The 19,043-nt window shown below is 45.1% G+C and overlaps 1 protein-coding gene across 1 annotated transcript in view; it reads right to left on the minus strand.

The window, feature by feature from the left end:
* Positions 1–217: 217 nt before the first annotated feature.
* The window catches only part of LOC135905348 (zinc finger protein 22-like), a 29,588-nt gene continuing 10,762 nt past the window's right edge, over positions 218–19,043 (minus strand). The window contains exons 5-6 of the mRNA XM_065436379.2: positions 17,884–18,010; positions 218–1,834 (exon numbers count right to left, since the gene is read on the minus strand). Coding sequence (XP_065292451.2) covers positions 1,306–1,834; positions 17,884–18,010 — 656 coding nt within the window. The 3' untranslated portion in view covers positions 218–1,305. The remainder of the gene's footprint in view (positions 1,835–17,883; positions 18,011–19,043) is intronic.

Raw genomic sequence — 19,043 nt, forward strand, 5'->3', positions numbered from 1 at the left:
TCTTGCACGCCTTTAAGAATGCACAATTGTATTCGTATTGCGCATGCAATTTGATTAAAAAAGGTTCTGCTGCAGCATAGAAGGAATGTATAATCGGTGAGAAAGATGGAGAGTGTCTCGTACAGGCAGGCGCATCACGCGCTGAGAGGTAGCCTAACATTTTTTAGCCGGTGAAATGCGTTCAGAGATAAAATGTATACGAGTATGCGAGTAAACGTATGTTAAAACACTTGTGAAAGCTTTATTGTTGTTATTGCACAGAGAGCTTTGTCACATCAGTCTAGAAAGTTTGTACGGCTGCAACAAAACAGCAGTGCGAGTCAAAACAGACGACTTCCGAGTGGGTAAACAACTGTTGCTTAAACTTCAAAGGTCCCTCCACAATAGAACATGACTAATTAAAAATTTTCCGACAGGGAGACTATATCACATAGTGAAGGTGCAAATGATTTGAATCTAATGCAGTGTGACTACCGTCACCAGCTTATTGTATGGTATAGAATAAACATCTGCGGTATGAATAGACACGCCAAAGAAAGAACAAAATTTCGTGTAAATAATTTTCTTACGCATACAATATTGCTATACCTTCTCGTAAATGCATCTACATGTGCTGCCTCTCGAAGGCAACCTGGCCTTTGGACCTCGGTTAGTGCCAGAAATAACTTTTTTAATTGACAAGAATACAGACCTCCTTTTTGAAATGGTTACTAATCAGCGATATTCTGTTTACGCTGCAAAATAACTACGAATATAGTTCGTTAAAGCTTTTTTGCTGGTACACTGCTAAAACACCTACACAAACAGTTCGCCTAACCAAACGTGGAGTCAACCACCTTTTGTTGACATTTCAACCCTCTAGTTACATAAAAAAATCTTGCAGCACTATAAAGTTTGTCTTGAAATGACTGATAAAGCAACGTTCACCAACAACATAGTTCATGGAACAGTGAGCACTGGCGAAGACCTGCCGTATTTTTCGATATTGAAGTACCCTGGCGACGACGTCCTGCCACGTGATCTTGAAAAACCAGGCTGCATCGTTCACATCTTGCCTTCCTTCTGGCACACATGCCTATCGCTTGTTTCTTTGTCCGCAAAACGACATCCGCACTGCTTGCACTCATACGGTGTGTTATCTTCGTGCTTTGTTCGATGGTCACGACAGAGATTTGAATTTTTCTGAAAAGTTCGATCACAGATTTCGCCACCGAAAGTGCTCTTTCCACATTGCGAGTCTACATGTCTGTTGAGGTCATATTCGTTTTTGAATGATTCAGCACATTTTTGGCATACGCGGCGTTTCTACTCTGCGTGAGTGCAATGATGTTTACGCAGATACTCCGCCCGCGTGAATGATTTATCGCAAGTTTTGCAAATGTAGCGTTTCTCACCTGTGTGCGTGCGCTTGTGGTTATCTAGATGAGTAGACCACCGGAATGATTTATTACATATTTGGCATTTGTAGGGTCTCTCGTTTGTATGCGTGTGCTTATGTTTATCTAGATGACTAGACTGCCGGAAGGATTTATCACAGGTTCTACATTTGTAGGGTCTCTCGCCTGTGTGCGTGCGGTAATGTTTAACTAGAGAATCAGCCCGATGGAAAAGCTTATCGCAGGTTTTGCATTTGTGTTTTTTGTCATTGCGGTTGTGGCAGTGTTCTACAGAATTAGACACCTTCACAGATGACTGATCACATGCTTCACAAAAGTGGCCTGTGTCGCCCGTGTGTTCCATGGCGTTCCCCTCTAAGGCATCCCTTCTGTTCAAAACATTGCCATAGACACCGCACAGCTCTTGCTGTTCCCTTCCTCCGGTTGCAGTGGCATTCCTGCAAGTATACGGACAAAAGAGCTCAGTATGGCCGACTGTATTTACGGGAGCATAGAAACACTTCTCGCCAATCGAGAGGTCCATAAACTAAATCGCAAGTTAATGGTCAGGCGACTTCCTGAATCTGCGCGCTAACTTGCTGCATTTAGCCTTGGCGCTCGATTTGGGCTCGAGTTTGGCATTATTGGGACACTGCTGCTTATGATGGTCTGTGTGGTTAAACTTGAATATAAGAACGATCTCAGTTCGAGTAGCAAGAAACACAAGAACCACGCTTTATTTATTACACTGTGTATAGCTTCTATGAAACAGGTGCGTGTTGAGAAATGGCTGTCAGTGATGTTTAGTTAAGGAGCCTAGCAGGTATAAATATCTAAAATGCATGTGCGCGTCCAACGCGTTTAGAAGGAATAGTTAGGCAAAACAATATACTGCTTCAGAGCAGCTAAAATACGTCTACGTTTTTTAGGACGCCTTGTATGCTAAGAAGAGTGGAAAAAAATGGCTGTGGCTTAGCTAAGGTTAAGCCCAGGATGCGAAGCATACTAGCCTCTATTTTAGATGTTGAACCACCGTATAGCCTGGTGAACTGCTGTTGCTTGGCTATATTTGGTTCGGCTAGCCGAAGAAACAACTCATGCAGGCGAGCGACGAGCTGAGACCCGGCTATGTAGCTACGCGGCCGCAAGCGAGCGCACGAGTTGAGCCTCCGCTTTTGCAGCTGTTATGACGTCATATGGTAGCTACGCGGCCGCGCGCGGCGCAGCAAGGAAGAGCATGGTTGTGCGGCTAGTATGCTTTGCATAAAAGTTTGGCAGCATGGTGCACTTCTTGTAACACGTGAATGCGAAAACTTGCTGGACACGTGATAGTGCATTATATTTATGCGATTGGAGGGGTCAGAATTCTCTCAAAACATAACTAACCAGTGTGAAGTAAACGTATGACGCTGTATGTTGACCTCATGAGCGACACATGCGAGAACCTAATGCAGTACATTAACGTTCTATTGTTATTTCTCTCCCTCTCTTCCTTTTCTTCACCCGGCGTGCTTGGTTAATGGCTATGGTGTTGGGTTGCTAAGCAAGAGGTGGCGGGAACGAATCACGGCCACGGCGGCCTCATTTCGATGGGTGCGAAATGCGAACACCCATGCACTTAGATTGCGGTGCACGTTAAAGAACCCTAGGTGGTCTAACCTCCGGAGTCACCAACTACTGCGTGCCTCATAATCAATAAGTGGTTTTGGCACGTAAAACCCCTGAATTTCATTTTTCTTTTCTTTGTTCTTTCTTTATTCTTTCTATTTTCGTTCTTTTGTTCGCTCTTTTTGCATTCGTTTATTCTTTTTCTTTTCTTTCTTCCTTAGTTCTTTCATTCGTTCTTTCTTTACTTCGTTCTTTGTTTCATTTCTCAACTATTATTCAGCCATTATATTTATATACTTGCTTACGCAGATGAGCCTAATGATGATACCTTTTGTGTCTCTGGACTAGAGCCGTCTTTTCCGGTTAGTAGCCATCGCAACGAACCACCTAAGTATTTCGCATTAGTAAACTACAATGGTTCAAAGGCGCACTACTAGCGTTATTTCTGACCAGTACTGGTGGTCTGACTTCCTGTAGGACATCACACGTCATAACTGAATCCTTGCAGATGGAAAACGAAAAAAAAATTTCTCGGTTCATATATATATGCAGTCTTTCAATCAAGTCATTTATTATTCTACTCGCATTCGAAAACTAAACCATTCCTGCCGAAGGCACCAAGCACCTGGGGCGCACATGATCAATTACACCATACTTTGCGAGCACAAATACATAAAATACTTCAGTCTTCCTGAACGATAGATGAAATATGCTGCTGAACAGGTTTTCTTTCTATTTTTTTTTCTTCATTTCGTTGTGCAAATATGCATTACAACACCAAATGCAGCCTCCGTTGATGGTATATAAGTAACCTGTATTGCTCCCGTGGTTAACAGCATTTTTTAACAGCAAGAAGAAAGCCAAACGCTGCACAATAGCTCTGAAACAGATCACTGTGCTATTACTCAATGAGCATATCGGGACCGAATACACATCTATACTGATGGTTCAGTCTCACCTACCAGCTCTTCAAGTGCCGTTGTCATTGCGGCTACGAAAACCACAATCAAATTAAACTGTCCTACATGACAACATGAAAGGCTGCGGAGCTTGCAGCCCTGCGTGCTGCTGTCAAATATCTCCTGCAAGAGAAACCTCAGAAATGGGCCATTTTTTGCGACAGCACTTCAGTCTGCATTTCGCCATATGTCATAGAACTCATGAGCAGCTGACATGAAATATAAGAACATCACCATCAAACTATCGGTTAAGTGCATGAAATTATACTTACGTGGCTACCTGGACGTACTGAAATTGCTTCTAATGACTTCGCGGACGAAGCCAAGCTGGATTCCCGACGAGTTCCAATCCCCTTATCAAGAATCGACACTGCAAGGAAGCTTCATATTATGGCTAAAGCTATGACACACAAATACTGGTCGTCTCCCAACCTCCATAAGTTTCATCTCCATAGGATGAATCCATCCATAAAGTTACAAACGCCATAAAAAATTTCCCGCTCTGAGGCGAACGTATAGTGCCTCCTCTGGCTCAGGGTGCAATACGATAGCGTACTCGTACCGCTTTGGAATATTGATTGATTGATTAGTAGTGTTTTTTAGCGCAAGGGCCAGATGTGTCCAAAGAGCGCCAAGTCGATGATCAGTGCTTCTCAAGGATATGTTAGTTAGTTAATTTGGGTTTAATGGCGCAAAAGCGACTAAGGCCATGCTGCGCGAGCCACAAGATATTAAGAATTCAGATGTTAAAGCAGTGGAAGCTGTGTTACCTTAGAGTCTGTGTAAAAAACCGGTTTCTTCTAGAAAGCTGAACAAGTCAGCGAAGGGCACTAGCGGTTCGTCTCCGAGTATTGATGCGGGGTGTAAAGGTATGTGTAAGTTGTAAAGATTCTGTAAAAGCCTTTGTCTGTGTTTCAATATTTCGAAATGTCATTATAATGTGCATTATGGTGAGTGGTTCATGGCACTTCTCGCAAGTTGGCAGGTTTTCGTTTTTAAGTAGAAAATTGTGTGTCAGGTGTGTGTGTCCGATTCGGAGTCTACATAGGATCACCTCATAGAAGCGTTGCTGGTGACAGCACGACTTCCATTCTCTAAGCTGGGGTTTTATTGTGTGTAACTTGTTATTTGTGCAAGAGTCCCATTCTAGTTGCCAGTTTAATGTCAGGGCCTTATGAATAGCTCGGATACTGTCTTTGTATGGAAGTGTTGTTTGCGTTATACTTTTGTGTGCTGCCATGAACGCGCATCTATCTGCTGCTTCATTCCCTGGTATCCCGACATGGCTTGGGACCCAGCAGAATCGTATGGTTCTTCCATATTCGTTATAGGCCAACATGTTTAGGATATCACCAAGTAGGGGTTCGGACGCGGAGTTAACGTTCAGAGCTCTGAGTGCGCTTAACGAATCGGTATATATGATAGCATTCGTCTGCTTGTCACTGGTAATTTTTTTTACTGCCGTCCATATTGCGAAAACTTCGGCGGTAAACACTGAAGAAAAATTATTTATCCGAATGCTATTTTGCCAATTTTTCGTAATTATTCCGACACCTACGTATTCTTGTGTTTTGGAGCCATCGGTGTAAAATTCCGTGTAATGTTTATATTTTTCTTGTATAGCTCGGAACTCTTGTATTATGTGTTCTTGGGGAACGTCTTTTTTCTTCAGATGTGTTAGTGTCCAGTCACATAGCTGTGAAAAATTGTACCATGGTGGCAATCTTGGTGGCCTTTCAGCAACCTGCTGGGCTTCGTGAGGAACATCATAAGCCTGACAGTATTCTTCGTATCGTAAGATTAGTGGTCGAATCATGTTCGGTTTGCTTGTGTATTGTGTCCTTGATTTGCACTGTGTAACGATGTTGTAGCATATATGTTGTGGTGATGATCGGATTCGTAGTACATAGGAAAGTGTAAGTAGTGCTCTGCGTTGCTGTGAGGACGGCTCATTGCAGTCAACGTATAAACTTCGGACAGGCGATGTTCTGTAGGCGCCGCTTGCCAGTCGTAGGCCGAGATTATGAACTGGATCCAGTCGCTTGATGTATGACGGCCTAGCTGCACCATAAACTACACTACCGTAGTCGAAGATGCTACGTACGAGGGACCGGTATATGCGTAGTAGGCAAGTTCGGTCAGATCCCCAGTGCTTGTGGGATAGCACCTTGAGGATATTTAATGCTGTATTTGCTTTAATTTTAGTTGTGTTAATGTGGGCCAGGAAGTTCAGCTTTGTGTCAAATGTAACGCCTAAAAATTTGTAGTCTTCTTTGACCGGCAAGGTTGTACCATGCAATGTGAGGACTGGATTGACGTGTAACCCTCGTTTCTGGGAGAAGAGAACTGCTACAGTTTTGTCTGTTGAAAACCGGAATCCATTATTATCAGCCCATTGTGTAAGGTTATTTATGGTTATTTGTAGTTGTCTTTCGCAAGTGGGTAGATTTGAGCCACGGCAAGCCACTTGCAAATCGTCGACATATATCGAGTGCATCACACAGGATGGTATGATCTTATTAACAGAGTTCATTTTGATTATGAAGAGTGTCGTGCTCAGAATACAACCTTGTGGAACGCCATTTTCCTGTGTAAATGTGCGTGAAAGTATTGTGCCAAGACGTACCTGAAATGTTCTATTTGCCATAAAATCAGATAGACAGTTTAGCATTCTACCACGTACTCCCAAGTCAGCCAGGTCTCTTAAAATTCCATACCGCCACGTGGTATCATACGCTTTCTCTAGATCGAAAAATACTGTGAGACAGTGTTGTTTGTGTAGAAACGCGTTACGTATTTCATGTTCTAGTCGTACGAGGTGGTCAGTTGTCGAGCAGCCCTTTCTGTATCCGCACTGGTGCGTGTCTATCAGGTTCCGTGATTCAAGGATGAATGTGAGCCTTATGTTTATGATACTCTCGTAGGATTTGGCTAGACAGCTTGTTAAGGCAATGGGCCTGTAGCTGCTTGCGGACGTTGCGGGTTTACCTGGTTTCAAAAAAGGCACTATTACTGCATTTTTCCAGTCTGTAGGCATTACTCCAGATTCCCAGATCTTGTTGAAAAATTTAAGAAGTGTTTCTGCTGATGCTTGAGATAGGTGTGCCAACATTGTGTAATGCACACGGTCAAGACCTGTTGCTGTTTTTTTACCGGCAGAGAGAACCCTGTTCAGTTCTTGTATTGTCAGGAATTTATTGTAAGGTTCCTTTGAAGCCCCAGTGGTGGGCAGTCTCTGTTTCTCCGCCGATTCTTTATATTTTAAGAATGAATTTGAATAGTGTGCTGAGCTGGAGATGTTGTAAAAGTGTTCACCTAATGAGTTGGCCTGGTCCTGCAGTGTTGTTTGTGTGCCTGGACATGTCAGTAGTGGTATTGTGTATGACGTGTACTCTCCTTTAACTTTCCTTACCTGGTCCCACATTCGTTTTGACGTGACCGTATTATTAATGGAAGATACATATTTTCGCCATGACGATTTCTCTGCCTGCCTTCGAATAAATCGTGCTTTGGCTTTGGCCTGTTTGAAATTTAAAAGATTGTTATAAGTGGGGTACCGACGTAGGATTCCCCAGGCCTTATTTTGTTTCTTTTTGGCTTCGGTACACTCGTTCGTCCACCAGGGATTTAACCTTTTGTGTACAATACCGGATGACTGGGGTATTGCCTTTTCTGCTGCGGAGATTATTACCTCAGTGATTTTTTTGTTAAGTTCATCAATGCTTAGTTCTTGGGAAAAGACGACTTCCAGTTTCGCGTTTTCCGTAAAAGTCGGCCAGTCAGCGAGCTGTAATTTCCACTGGCGTGGCCTAGTGACTATGGTTGGTGGTGATGATAAAAATTTGATGATTGCGGGCAAGTGATCACTGCCATAACACTTGTCGATGGTTTCCCATTTAAGATCATTAAAAAGAGACGGTGAGCAAAACGCTAAATCTAAACAACTAAAAGTGCGGGAAGTCGGTGAAAAGTATGTCGGTGCACCTGAATTTAAAAGGCAGATATCATTTGGTAGAATAAAACCCTCAACCATTTGCCCTCTTTGGTCAGTTTTGGTGCTGCCCCAAAGAGTACCGTGAGCATTAAAATCCCCCACTAAAACAAATGGCTCCGGTAATTGACCCGTTATATTTTCCAAGTGTTTAGTGGTAAAATGGGTGTGGGGTGGGATATACAGGGAGCAAATGGTGATGTTTTTTTGAGTTATGACGGTGACAGCAACGGCTTCTATGTGACTGGTAATCGGAACTTCTCTGACTGCAATACCGCCCTGCACAACAATGGCTACACCACCCGAAAGCCGGTTCATCTGAGTACGGTCGCGCTGTACAACAGTGAAGCCTTTTAATATATGTTTGTGTTTTTCACCTAGGTTTGTTTCCTGTAGACACAAGGCCACAGGAGAGAAGTTAAATAACAGGTCTTTAATGTCACCTAAGTTATGTAAAAGACCTCGACAATTCCAGTGAATAATAAAAGCCATTATGGAATTGAAGGGTAAAAAATGGCTTTAAAAGTTGAATAGGAGATAAAAAAGATATTAGGTGACTTAGATCTGAAGAAGGGTGATACAAAGGAGCGATAACCTTCAGGTTATCGCCTTCTTATTGAGAGTAGTTATTGGGAGTTTGTCCCTCTTTAAGCGCTCCAGAGAGCGCTTGTCCTTGGGTGTCGATGACACCGAGGTTTTTACGACGACCTCCATCGCTCTCTCTGAGGCGCTGGAGGACCGAGAGTTAGGCGCCGAGACACGTGCCTCGGGCCTTGGGGTTCGTTTGAATTTTGGGGCCCTGCGGGGCTGGTGTCTGCAGGGCCGTCGAAGAGGGTGGAGCAGTACTGACTGCTTCCACCACGGGGGCGGTAGGAGTCACTGCGGCACCACTGCGCGTGGGCTCGGAGGACTCTGCAGGCCTCGGTGACGCTGCCCCCGCCTGCGTCACTTCGGCATAACTTCGTCGGGGAAGGTACGAAAGTCTTTTTCTGGCTTCGAAGAACGAGATTTTTTCTTTAACAGTTAGTGCAATGACTTCTTTTTCTTTTTTCCAGCAAGGGCAGGACCGCGAATAAGCTGGGTGATCTCCCTTGCAGTTAACACAATGTGGCGAAGAAGTGCAATTCTCTGATTGGTGGTCGTTGGAGCTGCATTTAGAACAAGTTGTTTGTCCTCGGCATGCATGTGAGGCATGTCCAAATCTTTGGCACTTAAAACACCGTCTGGGATTCGGGATATACGGTCTCACATTGAGTTTGGCATAACCTGCATCGAGTGAAGTAGGCATTACGCTTGTTCCGAAGGTGAGTATAACATGTTTGGTGGGGATTTCTTGATCGTTTCTTCTGATTACTATTCTTTGTACTTTGGTGACATTTTGTTCCTGGAAACCTTCCAGCAGTTCCTCGTCGCTTAAACCAATGAAGTCTTCTTCAGATATTACTCCCCTGCTTGTATTAAGTGTTCTGTGGGCTGAAACAGTCACTGTCGCTTCGCCAATACTGGTAAGTTCAGAGAGCTTATCTGCTTGATCTTTGTTATTCAGTTCTAGGAGGAGGTCCCCGCAAGACATTTTGGATGCTTTGTATGTTGGTCCGATTTTGTCTTTCAGACACTTCGCTACCAGGAAAGGAGAGAGTTTCCTTACCGGAATGTTGCTTTCACTATGCACTACATAGTACTTTGGAAATGTTGGGGCGTTGCTTTGAAAGGAAAATTGAAATGGCACTTCGGTGCGGCATCTCTTCAGACGCCGATCATAAACAACAGAGGCTTGCGCTGCCATAGGAAAATGTGTATGTTCGGCAACAGCGCCGACCGCCCACCACGGAGCCCAACGAGGGGACGCGGCACAGCTTGTGTACAAGCCTGCACGACGCCAGCCGTACGCCATCACTACAACCCAATATGGTCTACCCAAGGTAGGATATCCACACAAGGTTAACCCTTGCCGCCGTGGAGAAAGGAAGTAAATGGAAGAGAGAAGAAGACAGGAAAGGTAAAAAAGTGAGAGATAAAGACGAAGGTTTGAGGAGAGAGAGATAGGAAGAGGCGACTACCGATTTCCCCCGGGTGGGTCAGTCCGGGGGTGCCGTCTACGTGAAGCAGAGGCCAAAGAGGTGTGTTGCCTCCGCCGGGGGGCCTTAAAGGTCCGATCACCCAGCATCGGCTCAACCTCCAGGATCCCCCTTTCCCCGGACACGGCTAAGCCGCGCACGGCTACACGCGGGAGGGTCCAACCCTCGTGTGCTCGGGTCCGTGGTGTCACAACACACCAAACGCCTGCTTGCGCAGACGCCCCTGCGGGGTGAAGGATATGTGACTTATTTGCGAGGAGTAATAAAATGCGGCTGTATAGTGGCCTAAAATATTCACTAAAAAGTGCAAAATATGCATGTGGTGCAATGTGGATGTAAAAGGAGCTAAAATTCGCTCTAAAGTGCGTAAAATAAGAATATCTACATATTATAAATGACAGTGATTGATCGTTTCTCCGATGACAATAGATGTTTCACGAGATGCGGATGATCAGTAAATTATGTAAAATCTGTAGCACTAGTGCCTCAGCAAGGCCTTGAAAGCAAGGGCTGGGAGGCAGGTGCTCTAGAAAATGTTTTCACTTCAGCTACGACCTCCAGGTCGAGGCCGCGCTACAAGTAGCCTGGCCAAATCACAATTAGGGTGTCAGTTTCAAATAAAAAGTTGAATAGTGATTGAAAAGAAAAAAGGGGTTCGTTGCTAATAAAAAATGCTGGATGTAACGGTATGTGTTGTATATAAGCGGAGGGAAAGTACTTTTTTCTTTCTGCCTCTATTTCAGTGCATTCAATAAGAACATGAATAACTGTAAGCCTCTTGCCACATTTGGTACATGTTGGAGGTTCGCTTCCCGTCAAAAGGTAGCAGTGAGTGGCGTAAGTATGTCCTATTCTTAATCTACAGAGAAGCACTTCCTTATGTCTTGCTGTTCTTTCAGATATCCAGTTCCCTAATTTTGGTTTGATAAGGTGTAGCTTATTCTCTACTGCATTATCCCATTGGTCCTGCCAGTGCTTCCTGAGTTTGTGGCGTAAGAATGGCTTAAGTTCTGTTGCTGCTATGGCTTTATCCGCATCCGTTTTATTAAAGACGACTGACGTTGCACTTTCGTCAGCAGCTACATTACCTTTTATGCCCCCATGGCCAGGTACCCAACATAGGACGATGTTTTGGTTGCATACTAAGGCCTTAGCATAGTTCTATGCATAGTTTATTAAAAACAGGATTCCTATGTTTTCGAAAACTGATTAAGGCCCTTATTACGCTTAATGAATGTCAAAATGATGGCCTTATTGAGATTTGTTTGATATGTTTTACAGCAGTGAGTATCGCGTACGCCTCAGCCGTGAAAATGCTTGTGTAGGGATTTAGAGAATCTGAGGTGGAAAAAGATGGCCCAAGAGCTGCATACGCGACACCAGCACAGGATCTGGAAGCATCTGTATAATATTCGGCACAGCAGTACTTCGCTTGGAGCTCGAGGAAGTGTGACTGTATGTGTGCCTCAGGTGCATGTTTTGTTATTTCGACAAACGAGGTATCGCACTCTATGGTCTGCCAATCCCAAGGCAGTGGAATGCGAGTGGGAGGCATTAGGATATATTCTGGGAGATGTATGTGTTTTTTCTGTCATTGCTTCCAAGCGTAGGCTCAAAGGAGTTCTAATACGCGGCCGGTTACTGTAAAGTCCGGCAGCACGCAGGTCGTTAACGATCGAATGGCATGGATGTTCGGTGTCTGATTTTACCCTAATATAGTATGATAAACTTAAGAATATTCTTCGTAGATGTAAGGACCATTCGTCGGACTCAACGTAGAGACTTTCTACAGGGCTCGTTCTAAAGGCGCCTGTTGCCAGTCGTATACCGAGGTTGTGGACTGGGTCGAGAATCTTTAGCGCGCTCTCTGTTACGGAATGGTACACCACGGCTCCGTAGTCGAGGCGTGATTGTACGAGACTCTTATACAGGCTAAGCAGACACTTCCTGTCACTGCCCCATGTTGTTCGAGAGAGCAGCTTGAGGAGGTTCATGGTCTTCAGGCACTTTTCTTTAAGATATTTTAGGTGGGGAATAAAGTTAAGTTTTGTGTCCAGGATAACACCTAAGAGTTTGTGTTCAGGGCTGAAAGTTAGTGTTTCTCCATTAAGGTTAATATCGGGTTGTGGTAGTACACTTCTCTTGTTAGAAAACAGGACACATGTGCTCTTTTGGGGGTTCAATTTGAAACCATTCTCGTCCACCCACCTTGAGAATCTATTCAAGCCAAGTTGTAGCTGCCTCTCGCAACTCCTAAGATTACATGATCTGAACCCTATCTGTACGTCGTCCACATAGACAGAATAGAAGAGTGTGCGAGGTAATACGGTGTGGAGGGAATTCATTTTAACAATAAATAACGTACAGCTCAGTACTCCACCCTGCGGTACGCCTGTCTCCTGTATGAATGGTCGAGATTGCACGTTGCCAACTCTAACACGAAATATCCTGTTAGAAAGATAGCTTTCAATTATTCTCAGCAGGTTGCCCCGAATGCCCATTGCAGAAAGATCCCGAAGGATCCCGAAGCGCCACGTAGTATCATACGCCTTCTCCATGTCAAGAAACACGAACAACACAAGCTGTTTGTGGACAAACGCTTCCCTGATATACATTTCCATGCGTACAAGCTGATCTGTCGTCGATCTGCCTTCTCTAAAGCCACATTGATATGGATCTAATTCTTGTTAATTTCTAGATACTGTACCAGGCGACTGTTTACCATCTTTTCAAAAACTTTGCATAAGCAGCTCGTCAATGCTATAGGCCTATAACTATTTGCCAAAGAAGGGTCCTTACCCTGTTTCAAAATAGGAATTATGATGGCCTCTTTCCAAGCAGAGGGAATGCGGCCGGACAACCATATAGAATTGTAGAGACAAAGAAGGGTTTTTTGTGTTTCAGGCGGCAGGTGTTTAAGCATTTCATATAGGATGCGGTCAGATCCAGCGACAGATTGGTTGCAGCTGTTTAGGGCTGCCTGAATCTCTGCCATGCAAAAGGGTCTATTGTATGCCTAGTATTTTGTGCTTTTCCATTCTGGTGGTTGTCCTATTTGCCTTTTGTACCTTTGGAATGCTTCAGAGTAGTGCGACGAGCTGGATATCTGTTCGAAATGTGCGCCAAGAAAGTTCGCCTGATCTTTCATGCTGTCACCTTGAGTATTCACTAAAGGAGGAGAGTAAGACTGTCGACCCTTTATTCTATTAACTCTATTCCAAACCTTTGTTTCCTCAGTGTAAGAGTTAATGCCTGATATATACTTTCTCCAACTCTCTCTTCTAGCTTGTCGCCGCATTCTTCGACCCTGGGATTTGACCTGCTTGAAATTGACTAGATTTTCTGCTGTCGGAGAATCCCGAAGTAAACCCCATGCCTTGTTTTGCTTCTTTCGTGCTTTTCGACACTCATCGTTCCACCACGGAAGACGGCGTTTTGTTGACAATCCACTTGTTACAGGGATACATTTGGAGAAGGTGTCAAGGAGAAAAACCGTAAAATATTCAACCGCAGCGTCTATGCTTAAAGTACACATGTCGTCCCAGGATAAACAAGCAAGCTTTTTGAACGTGTCCCAGTCAGCCGAGTCAGTTCTCAAGCGAGGTAATTGTGGAAGGCATTCATTAGCCATTGGTGTGCTTAGAACTACAGGGAAATGATCACTGCCGTATGGGTTTTTAATAACTTTCCATTTAAAGTGAGGTAGAAGAGTAGGAGATGGTATGCTAAGATCTATTGAGGAGTATGTTTTGTTTGCCATGTTATAATACGTGGGCTCCTTCCCGTTCAAAAGACATGCACCTGAAGAAAAAAGGAACTGTTCAATCAAGCGACCTGTCGCGTCGGAGCGCGTGTCGCCCCATAGGTTGCTGTGCGCATTTAAATCTCCAAGCACAAGATATGGTTCAGGCAACTGATATATTAGTGTTTGGAATTCTTGTTTGTGGAGCTGAAAATGCGGTGGTATATATAGAGAGCAGATGGTTATCAGCTTATTTAACAGTACAGCTCGAATGGCCACTGCCTCAAGGGGTGTTTGTAGTGTAAGTGTTGACAGGCTATAGATTTGTCAGCTATGATGGCTACGCCACCGGATGATGCGAGGGCATCATCGCGATCCTTCCGAAAAATAACATACTGAAGTAGGAAGTGTTTGTGTTTAGATTTCAAATGAGTCTCTTGGACACACAGCACTTCAGGAGTTAGTTGATTAAGGAGTTCTTGGATATCATCGAGGTTGCAAAGCAGGCCTCTGATATTCCACTGAATAATCAGTGTATCCATATTAAAATAATTGTTGTGCTATGTGTCAAAGAGGACTTGATTTAGCTTACAGCGCCTTTTTGAGGCCCTGTAATTGGAGTTTTGTCTTTCCTGGAGCGGTCGACAATGTCGCGCCGCTCCTTAGGCGTCAACTGCGCCTTCTGACTGGGTGCTGTGTCCATGGCATCTGGAGAGGCACTGGACACGCGCTCTTGCGAGCGGTATGTTTTACGCGAAGGCCTTGTCTCTAAAGACAAAGCCTTGGAGCCCACCGTCCTGGTGGTTGGTGGGTTTGTCTTGACCTCGGAGCTGGGCTGACTGGTGCCAGCACCAGCAGAGGCCTCCACTGTGGGCAAATTCGGGAGAGGTGGGGCAGCCTTCGCTGCTCCCACCGTGGGGGCGGGTGGCGTTGCCGCACGCTCGCTATGCGGGACGCTGGCGTCCGCCAAGTGCCGTTGTGGTACTGCCCCCCGACGTACCACTTCGGCGAAAGATGTGCTCTGTGCAAATGTTGGTGAGATGCGTTGTCTTGCTTCTCTGAAAGTTATGTTTTCTTTTACCTTTATCGTAATTATTTCTTTTTCTTTTTTCCAGACTGCACATGATCGTGAATATGCAGGGTGGCCACCGTTACAATTACTACAACGGGGCTCAGCCTTACAGTCATCTGCAGAGTGATCATTGATGCCGCATTTCGCACATGTTAGCCGCCCTCGGCAGCTCTGGGAAGCGTGGCCAAACCTCTGGCATTTAAAACAGCGTCGCGGGTTGGGGATGTATGGTCGTACCCTGATTTTGATATATCCAGTTTCTAATGTCTCTGGTAACGTGCTAGAGCCAAAGGTAACTATTAGGTGTTTAGTTGGCAGCTCCTTGTTGTCCCGTCTGATCTTTATTCTTTGTACGTTTATTACATTTTCATCCTTCCATCCTTCCAGGAGTTCTTCATCGGTCAAGTCCATCAAGTCGATGTCAGAGATTACGCCTTTGGCCGTATTCATGGTTCGGTGTGCTGTTACACTGACAGGGATGTCTCCAAGTTGTACAAGGTTCGTTAGCTTGTCATGTTGTGCTTTGTCTTTCAGTTTAAGTAATAGGTTCCCACTGGCCAGCTTGGTGATTTTATAGCCGTCTCCAATGGTCTCCGAGATACTTCGCCACAATGAATGGTGAAATCGTTCTTGCCTTTTTGTCAGGTTTGTCATTGTGTACAACGTAAAATTTCGGGAAAGCCTGAGAGGGTTTTAGAGAAAACTGAAATGTAGCATCGGTGCGCCCCCTTTTAGAGAGACGATCGGTTGAAAAAGGGTTGGAAGTTCCCATGAAATATGTTGAGTATTCAGCAACGATGCCAGTCACTCACCACCGAGCCCAACAAGGGGACAAGGCAAGGTATGTGGTGAAACAAGCCCTGCCATGCCAACTGTACATCGTCGCTATAACCACATACGTTATAACCAAGGTAGGTCATACCACACCAGGTTAACCCTCGCCCCCAGGAATGTTGGAAGTTATCAGAAAAAAAAGAAGACAGGAGAGACTAAAAGGGAGAGGGAAAGACGAACATGTGCGAAGAGAGAGACAGGAAAAGGCGACTGCCGATTTCCCCCGGGTGGATCACTCCGGGGGTGCCGTCTACGTGAAGCAGAGGCCAAAGGGGTGTGTTGCCTCCGCCGGGGGGCCTTAAAGGTCCAAACACCCGGCATCGGCTCAACCCCCAGGATCCCCCTTTCCCCGGACATGGCTAAGCCGCGCACGGCTACACGCGGGACGGTCCAACCCTCGTGTGCTCGGGTAGGTGGGGTCGCAACACACCAAACGCCTGCTGACGCAGACGCCCCTGCGGGGCCGCTTTGGAATAGGGGATCCGCCCGTGTGCGACTTATGTGGAACCACAGAAACAATCGAACATATCATATGTATCTGTCCTCAGTGCGACGTCGAGAGTGAAGTTCTCCGGACAGCACTGAAGCAGCTGCGCTCTAGACCATCTTCCGACATAAAAATCCTTGGACCCTGGCCGTGCACGTTGATGGCACCGAAAGCCACGAAAACACTTTTGAAATACCTCAAGTCGACAGGTCTTTGGAACCGTGTGAAGATTCGGTGCGAATCTTCCACGCTCTCTCTCTTTTTCCCCATGCCGTCTTCCCCCGGGCAGGGTAGCAAACCGGACATGTGTCTGGTTAAGCTCCCCGCCATTCCTCTCTTCTATTTCTCGCTCTCTTTTAAAATATTGTGGGAACTTCGACCACAGTGCCCATCGGCGCCCAATGATGAAGTGAATCACTGACACAACTGGGAACGTTCGCGCTTGCGCAGAGGATAACCCAGAGCAAGTGGCCTCGGTTAGGCTTTCCTGCTTCAGATCCTCCCCCTACGCCTCCTACTGAGTTATCTCTTCCCCTCTTCATTTCTCTGTGAAGTCTTACGGATAATTGCTTGAAGCTAGGTGTATATTTGTGTAATGCCTTAGCACCGGTGAAATCGAAACAAGCTCATTGACGACTGTACTCATTGAGCATTAATTACGTTTTGCATCTTCATCATCCTAGAAGCTTTGCCTCAGTCATTTCAATAACGTAATCTTCTGAAATAACAATTCGAAAAGCCTACATTGAGTCGTGTTTCGTTAGGGTAAGTGGCAAGTCCTAGAAGTGACGCTACGTTGGATGGCTTTCCGTACTGCATCTTGTCGCGTAGGTCCGACAGAATGACACCTCTCGCCGTCTTCGTGATTTTACACTCTGGCTCTAGGGAGCCTAATTCATTTTACTAGAAGAAATTTGAAATCATTCATGCTGAATTTTCGGTCCTGTAACTGTGCATTACATGATATCTGGGAAAGTTGTTCTTTTTCGATGCCAGAGAACACGAAAACATGAGTGAGCCCTGTCTTTTGAGGGTGAAAGGAAAGTACTCTGCCATATATGTATGCCTCTTCTCAGCAGAAATATGAGTCAGGCACCACGGATCCCAACAAGGGGTTGCGACAGGACCACGACCTGTGTGCGCTAGTCCTACAGTTCTGCAACAACCCAACATGTGTAACCAAGGGTGGTTACGACCAAAACGTTATTAACTTTTGAAGGCTGAAATGCCGGAAGTGAGGAGAACCGAATAGAAAACACGAAATATCGAAAAAGTGAGTGAAAGAAAATGTTTGTAGAGACGGAACAGTAACAGTACATCCCTGATTTCACTCAGATGGGTCGGTCCGAGGGTGCCGTCTATATGAAGAGGTGGCCAAGAGGTGTGTTGCATCCACTGAAGCGCCATACAGGTCCAAACACCCGGTATTGACTGTGCCTGAGGCTCCCGTTTTCCCGGCACCAATTGAAGACGCGCATGGCTGATCGCGGCAGGGTCCGAACCACATGTGCTTTGTTTAGTGGTGTCGCTACACACCTAACGAATGCTGACGCATAATTCGCTGCCCTGAGGGGCAGCCTGCTATGAGCAATAGCTGAGATATTGCACCTTTCAGGCATCAGTACTCCCCTCCTCAGAACAATTTGGTGAGTGCAGTCGTGATTGGACTATGGGCAGCAAATCGGGCGGTCTTTGGGTTGCTTTGTGTTAATGAAAATTTCGAAATGTGGGCTCACCTCTCTGTTTCTTCCGGGATAAACGATGCTTTCTCCATGCCAGCATGGCCTTTAGTAGGCGTGGCGGGATCCGCGTTGGTGCTGGACACCATGGGCGGGTAACTGATGTTTCCGCTGTAAGCGTCATCTGTATGGCCGGGAAAAGCAGCAGAGATGTTTACTCACCACTCTGGACAGGTCATTCATAGAGAATAAAAATTTCATGCTGAGAAATGGCGGCATGCAAAACGTTTTAGTTGAGATTTCTCGGTAGGGAAGCTTTGATGCAGTGTCGCTTTTTGTGCTGCTTTTTTTCCGAAATTCTGCATTGAGTGCGAGCAAGAACTTCGTAGGGATAAAAGAGACAGTCACGATCAGATCTGTGGAAGGGTGAATTTTTCTAAAACTAAGTACGCTGTAAGTACAGCAGATCACAACACGACCGCGTTCTAAGCGAAACACGACAGGTCGCAATTTCTTGGTACGGTACAAGCATCGTATAGGTGCTTTTAATTTCCTGTAAAAGGCGCATTCCATGCTTCACCAAGGTGGCAATGGATGATGTGATCAATTCAATGAGCATGCTTTAGCAGACACCCAACTTGTCCTAAACAAAACAGGACGCGTTCTCGTTATTGTAAAGCGTCTTATATAGTAGTACATTAAACGAACCTGCAGCTAGGACGTACTGTCGCGGACAGAATAAAATGGACCACGGGATCTCCGAAAACGTTCAATTCCCCAGCAGCCTGTAGCAGTAACCAGTAAAACTGCCCACGACAACGTTGTTAGTATATTCTAGTCGAGGTTCAAAATGCAAATACCAGATTGCGTTGTGAGGTTGCGGAGATATTCAGCTTTTTCTTAGGTTTCATGGTCCATAATATTCTGTCCGCGATTGTACGTTCCTGTCTAAATACGGGAAAAAAAGATGTTTCTCTCGGTCATTCCTGTATTAAATTTGATGGCGCTTATTGAATGCGAAAGAAAACAAACTGTTATGACTGAATATTTTTGTTCAGGCTATGAACATACTTATGAAAAATAATGGATGGGAAAAGTATTGTAAAGAAGCAATATCAAGCTTACAGCTCTTTATTAGAGGAACAAAAACAATATTACAATTCGGGAAACCACATTTAGTGGTACATTGCCAACCGCTCCTCAATATTTTTGTACTC

The sequence above is a fragment of the Dermacentor albipictus genome, chromosome 3, assembly GCF_038994185.2.
Source record: "Dermacentor albipictus isolate Rhodes 1998 colony chromosome 3, USDA_Dalb.pri_finalv2, whole genome shotgun sequence".
Lineage (NCBI taxonomy): Eukaryota > Metazoa > Arthropoda > Arachnida > Ixodida > Ixodidae > Dermacentor > Dermacentor albipictus.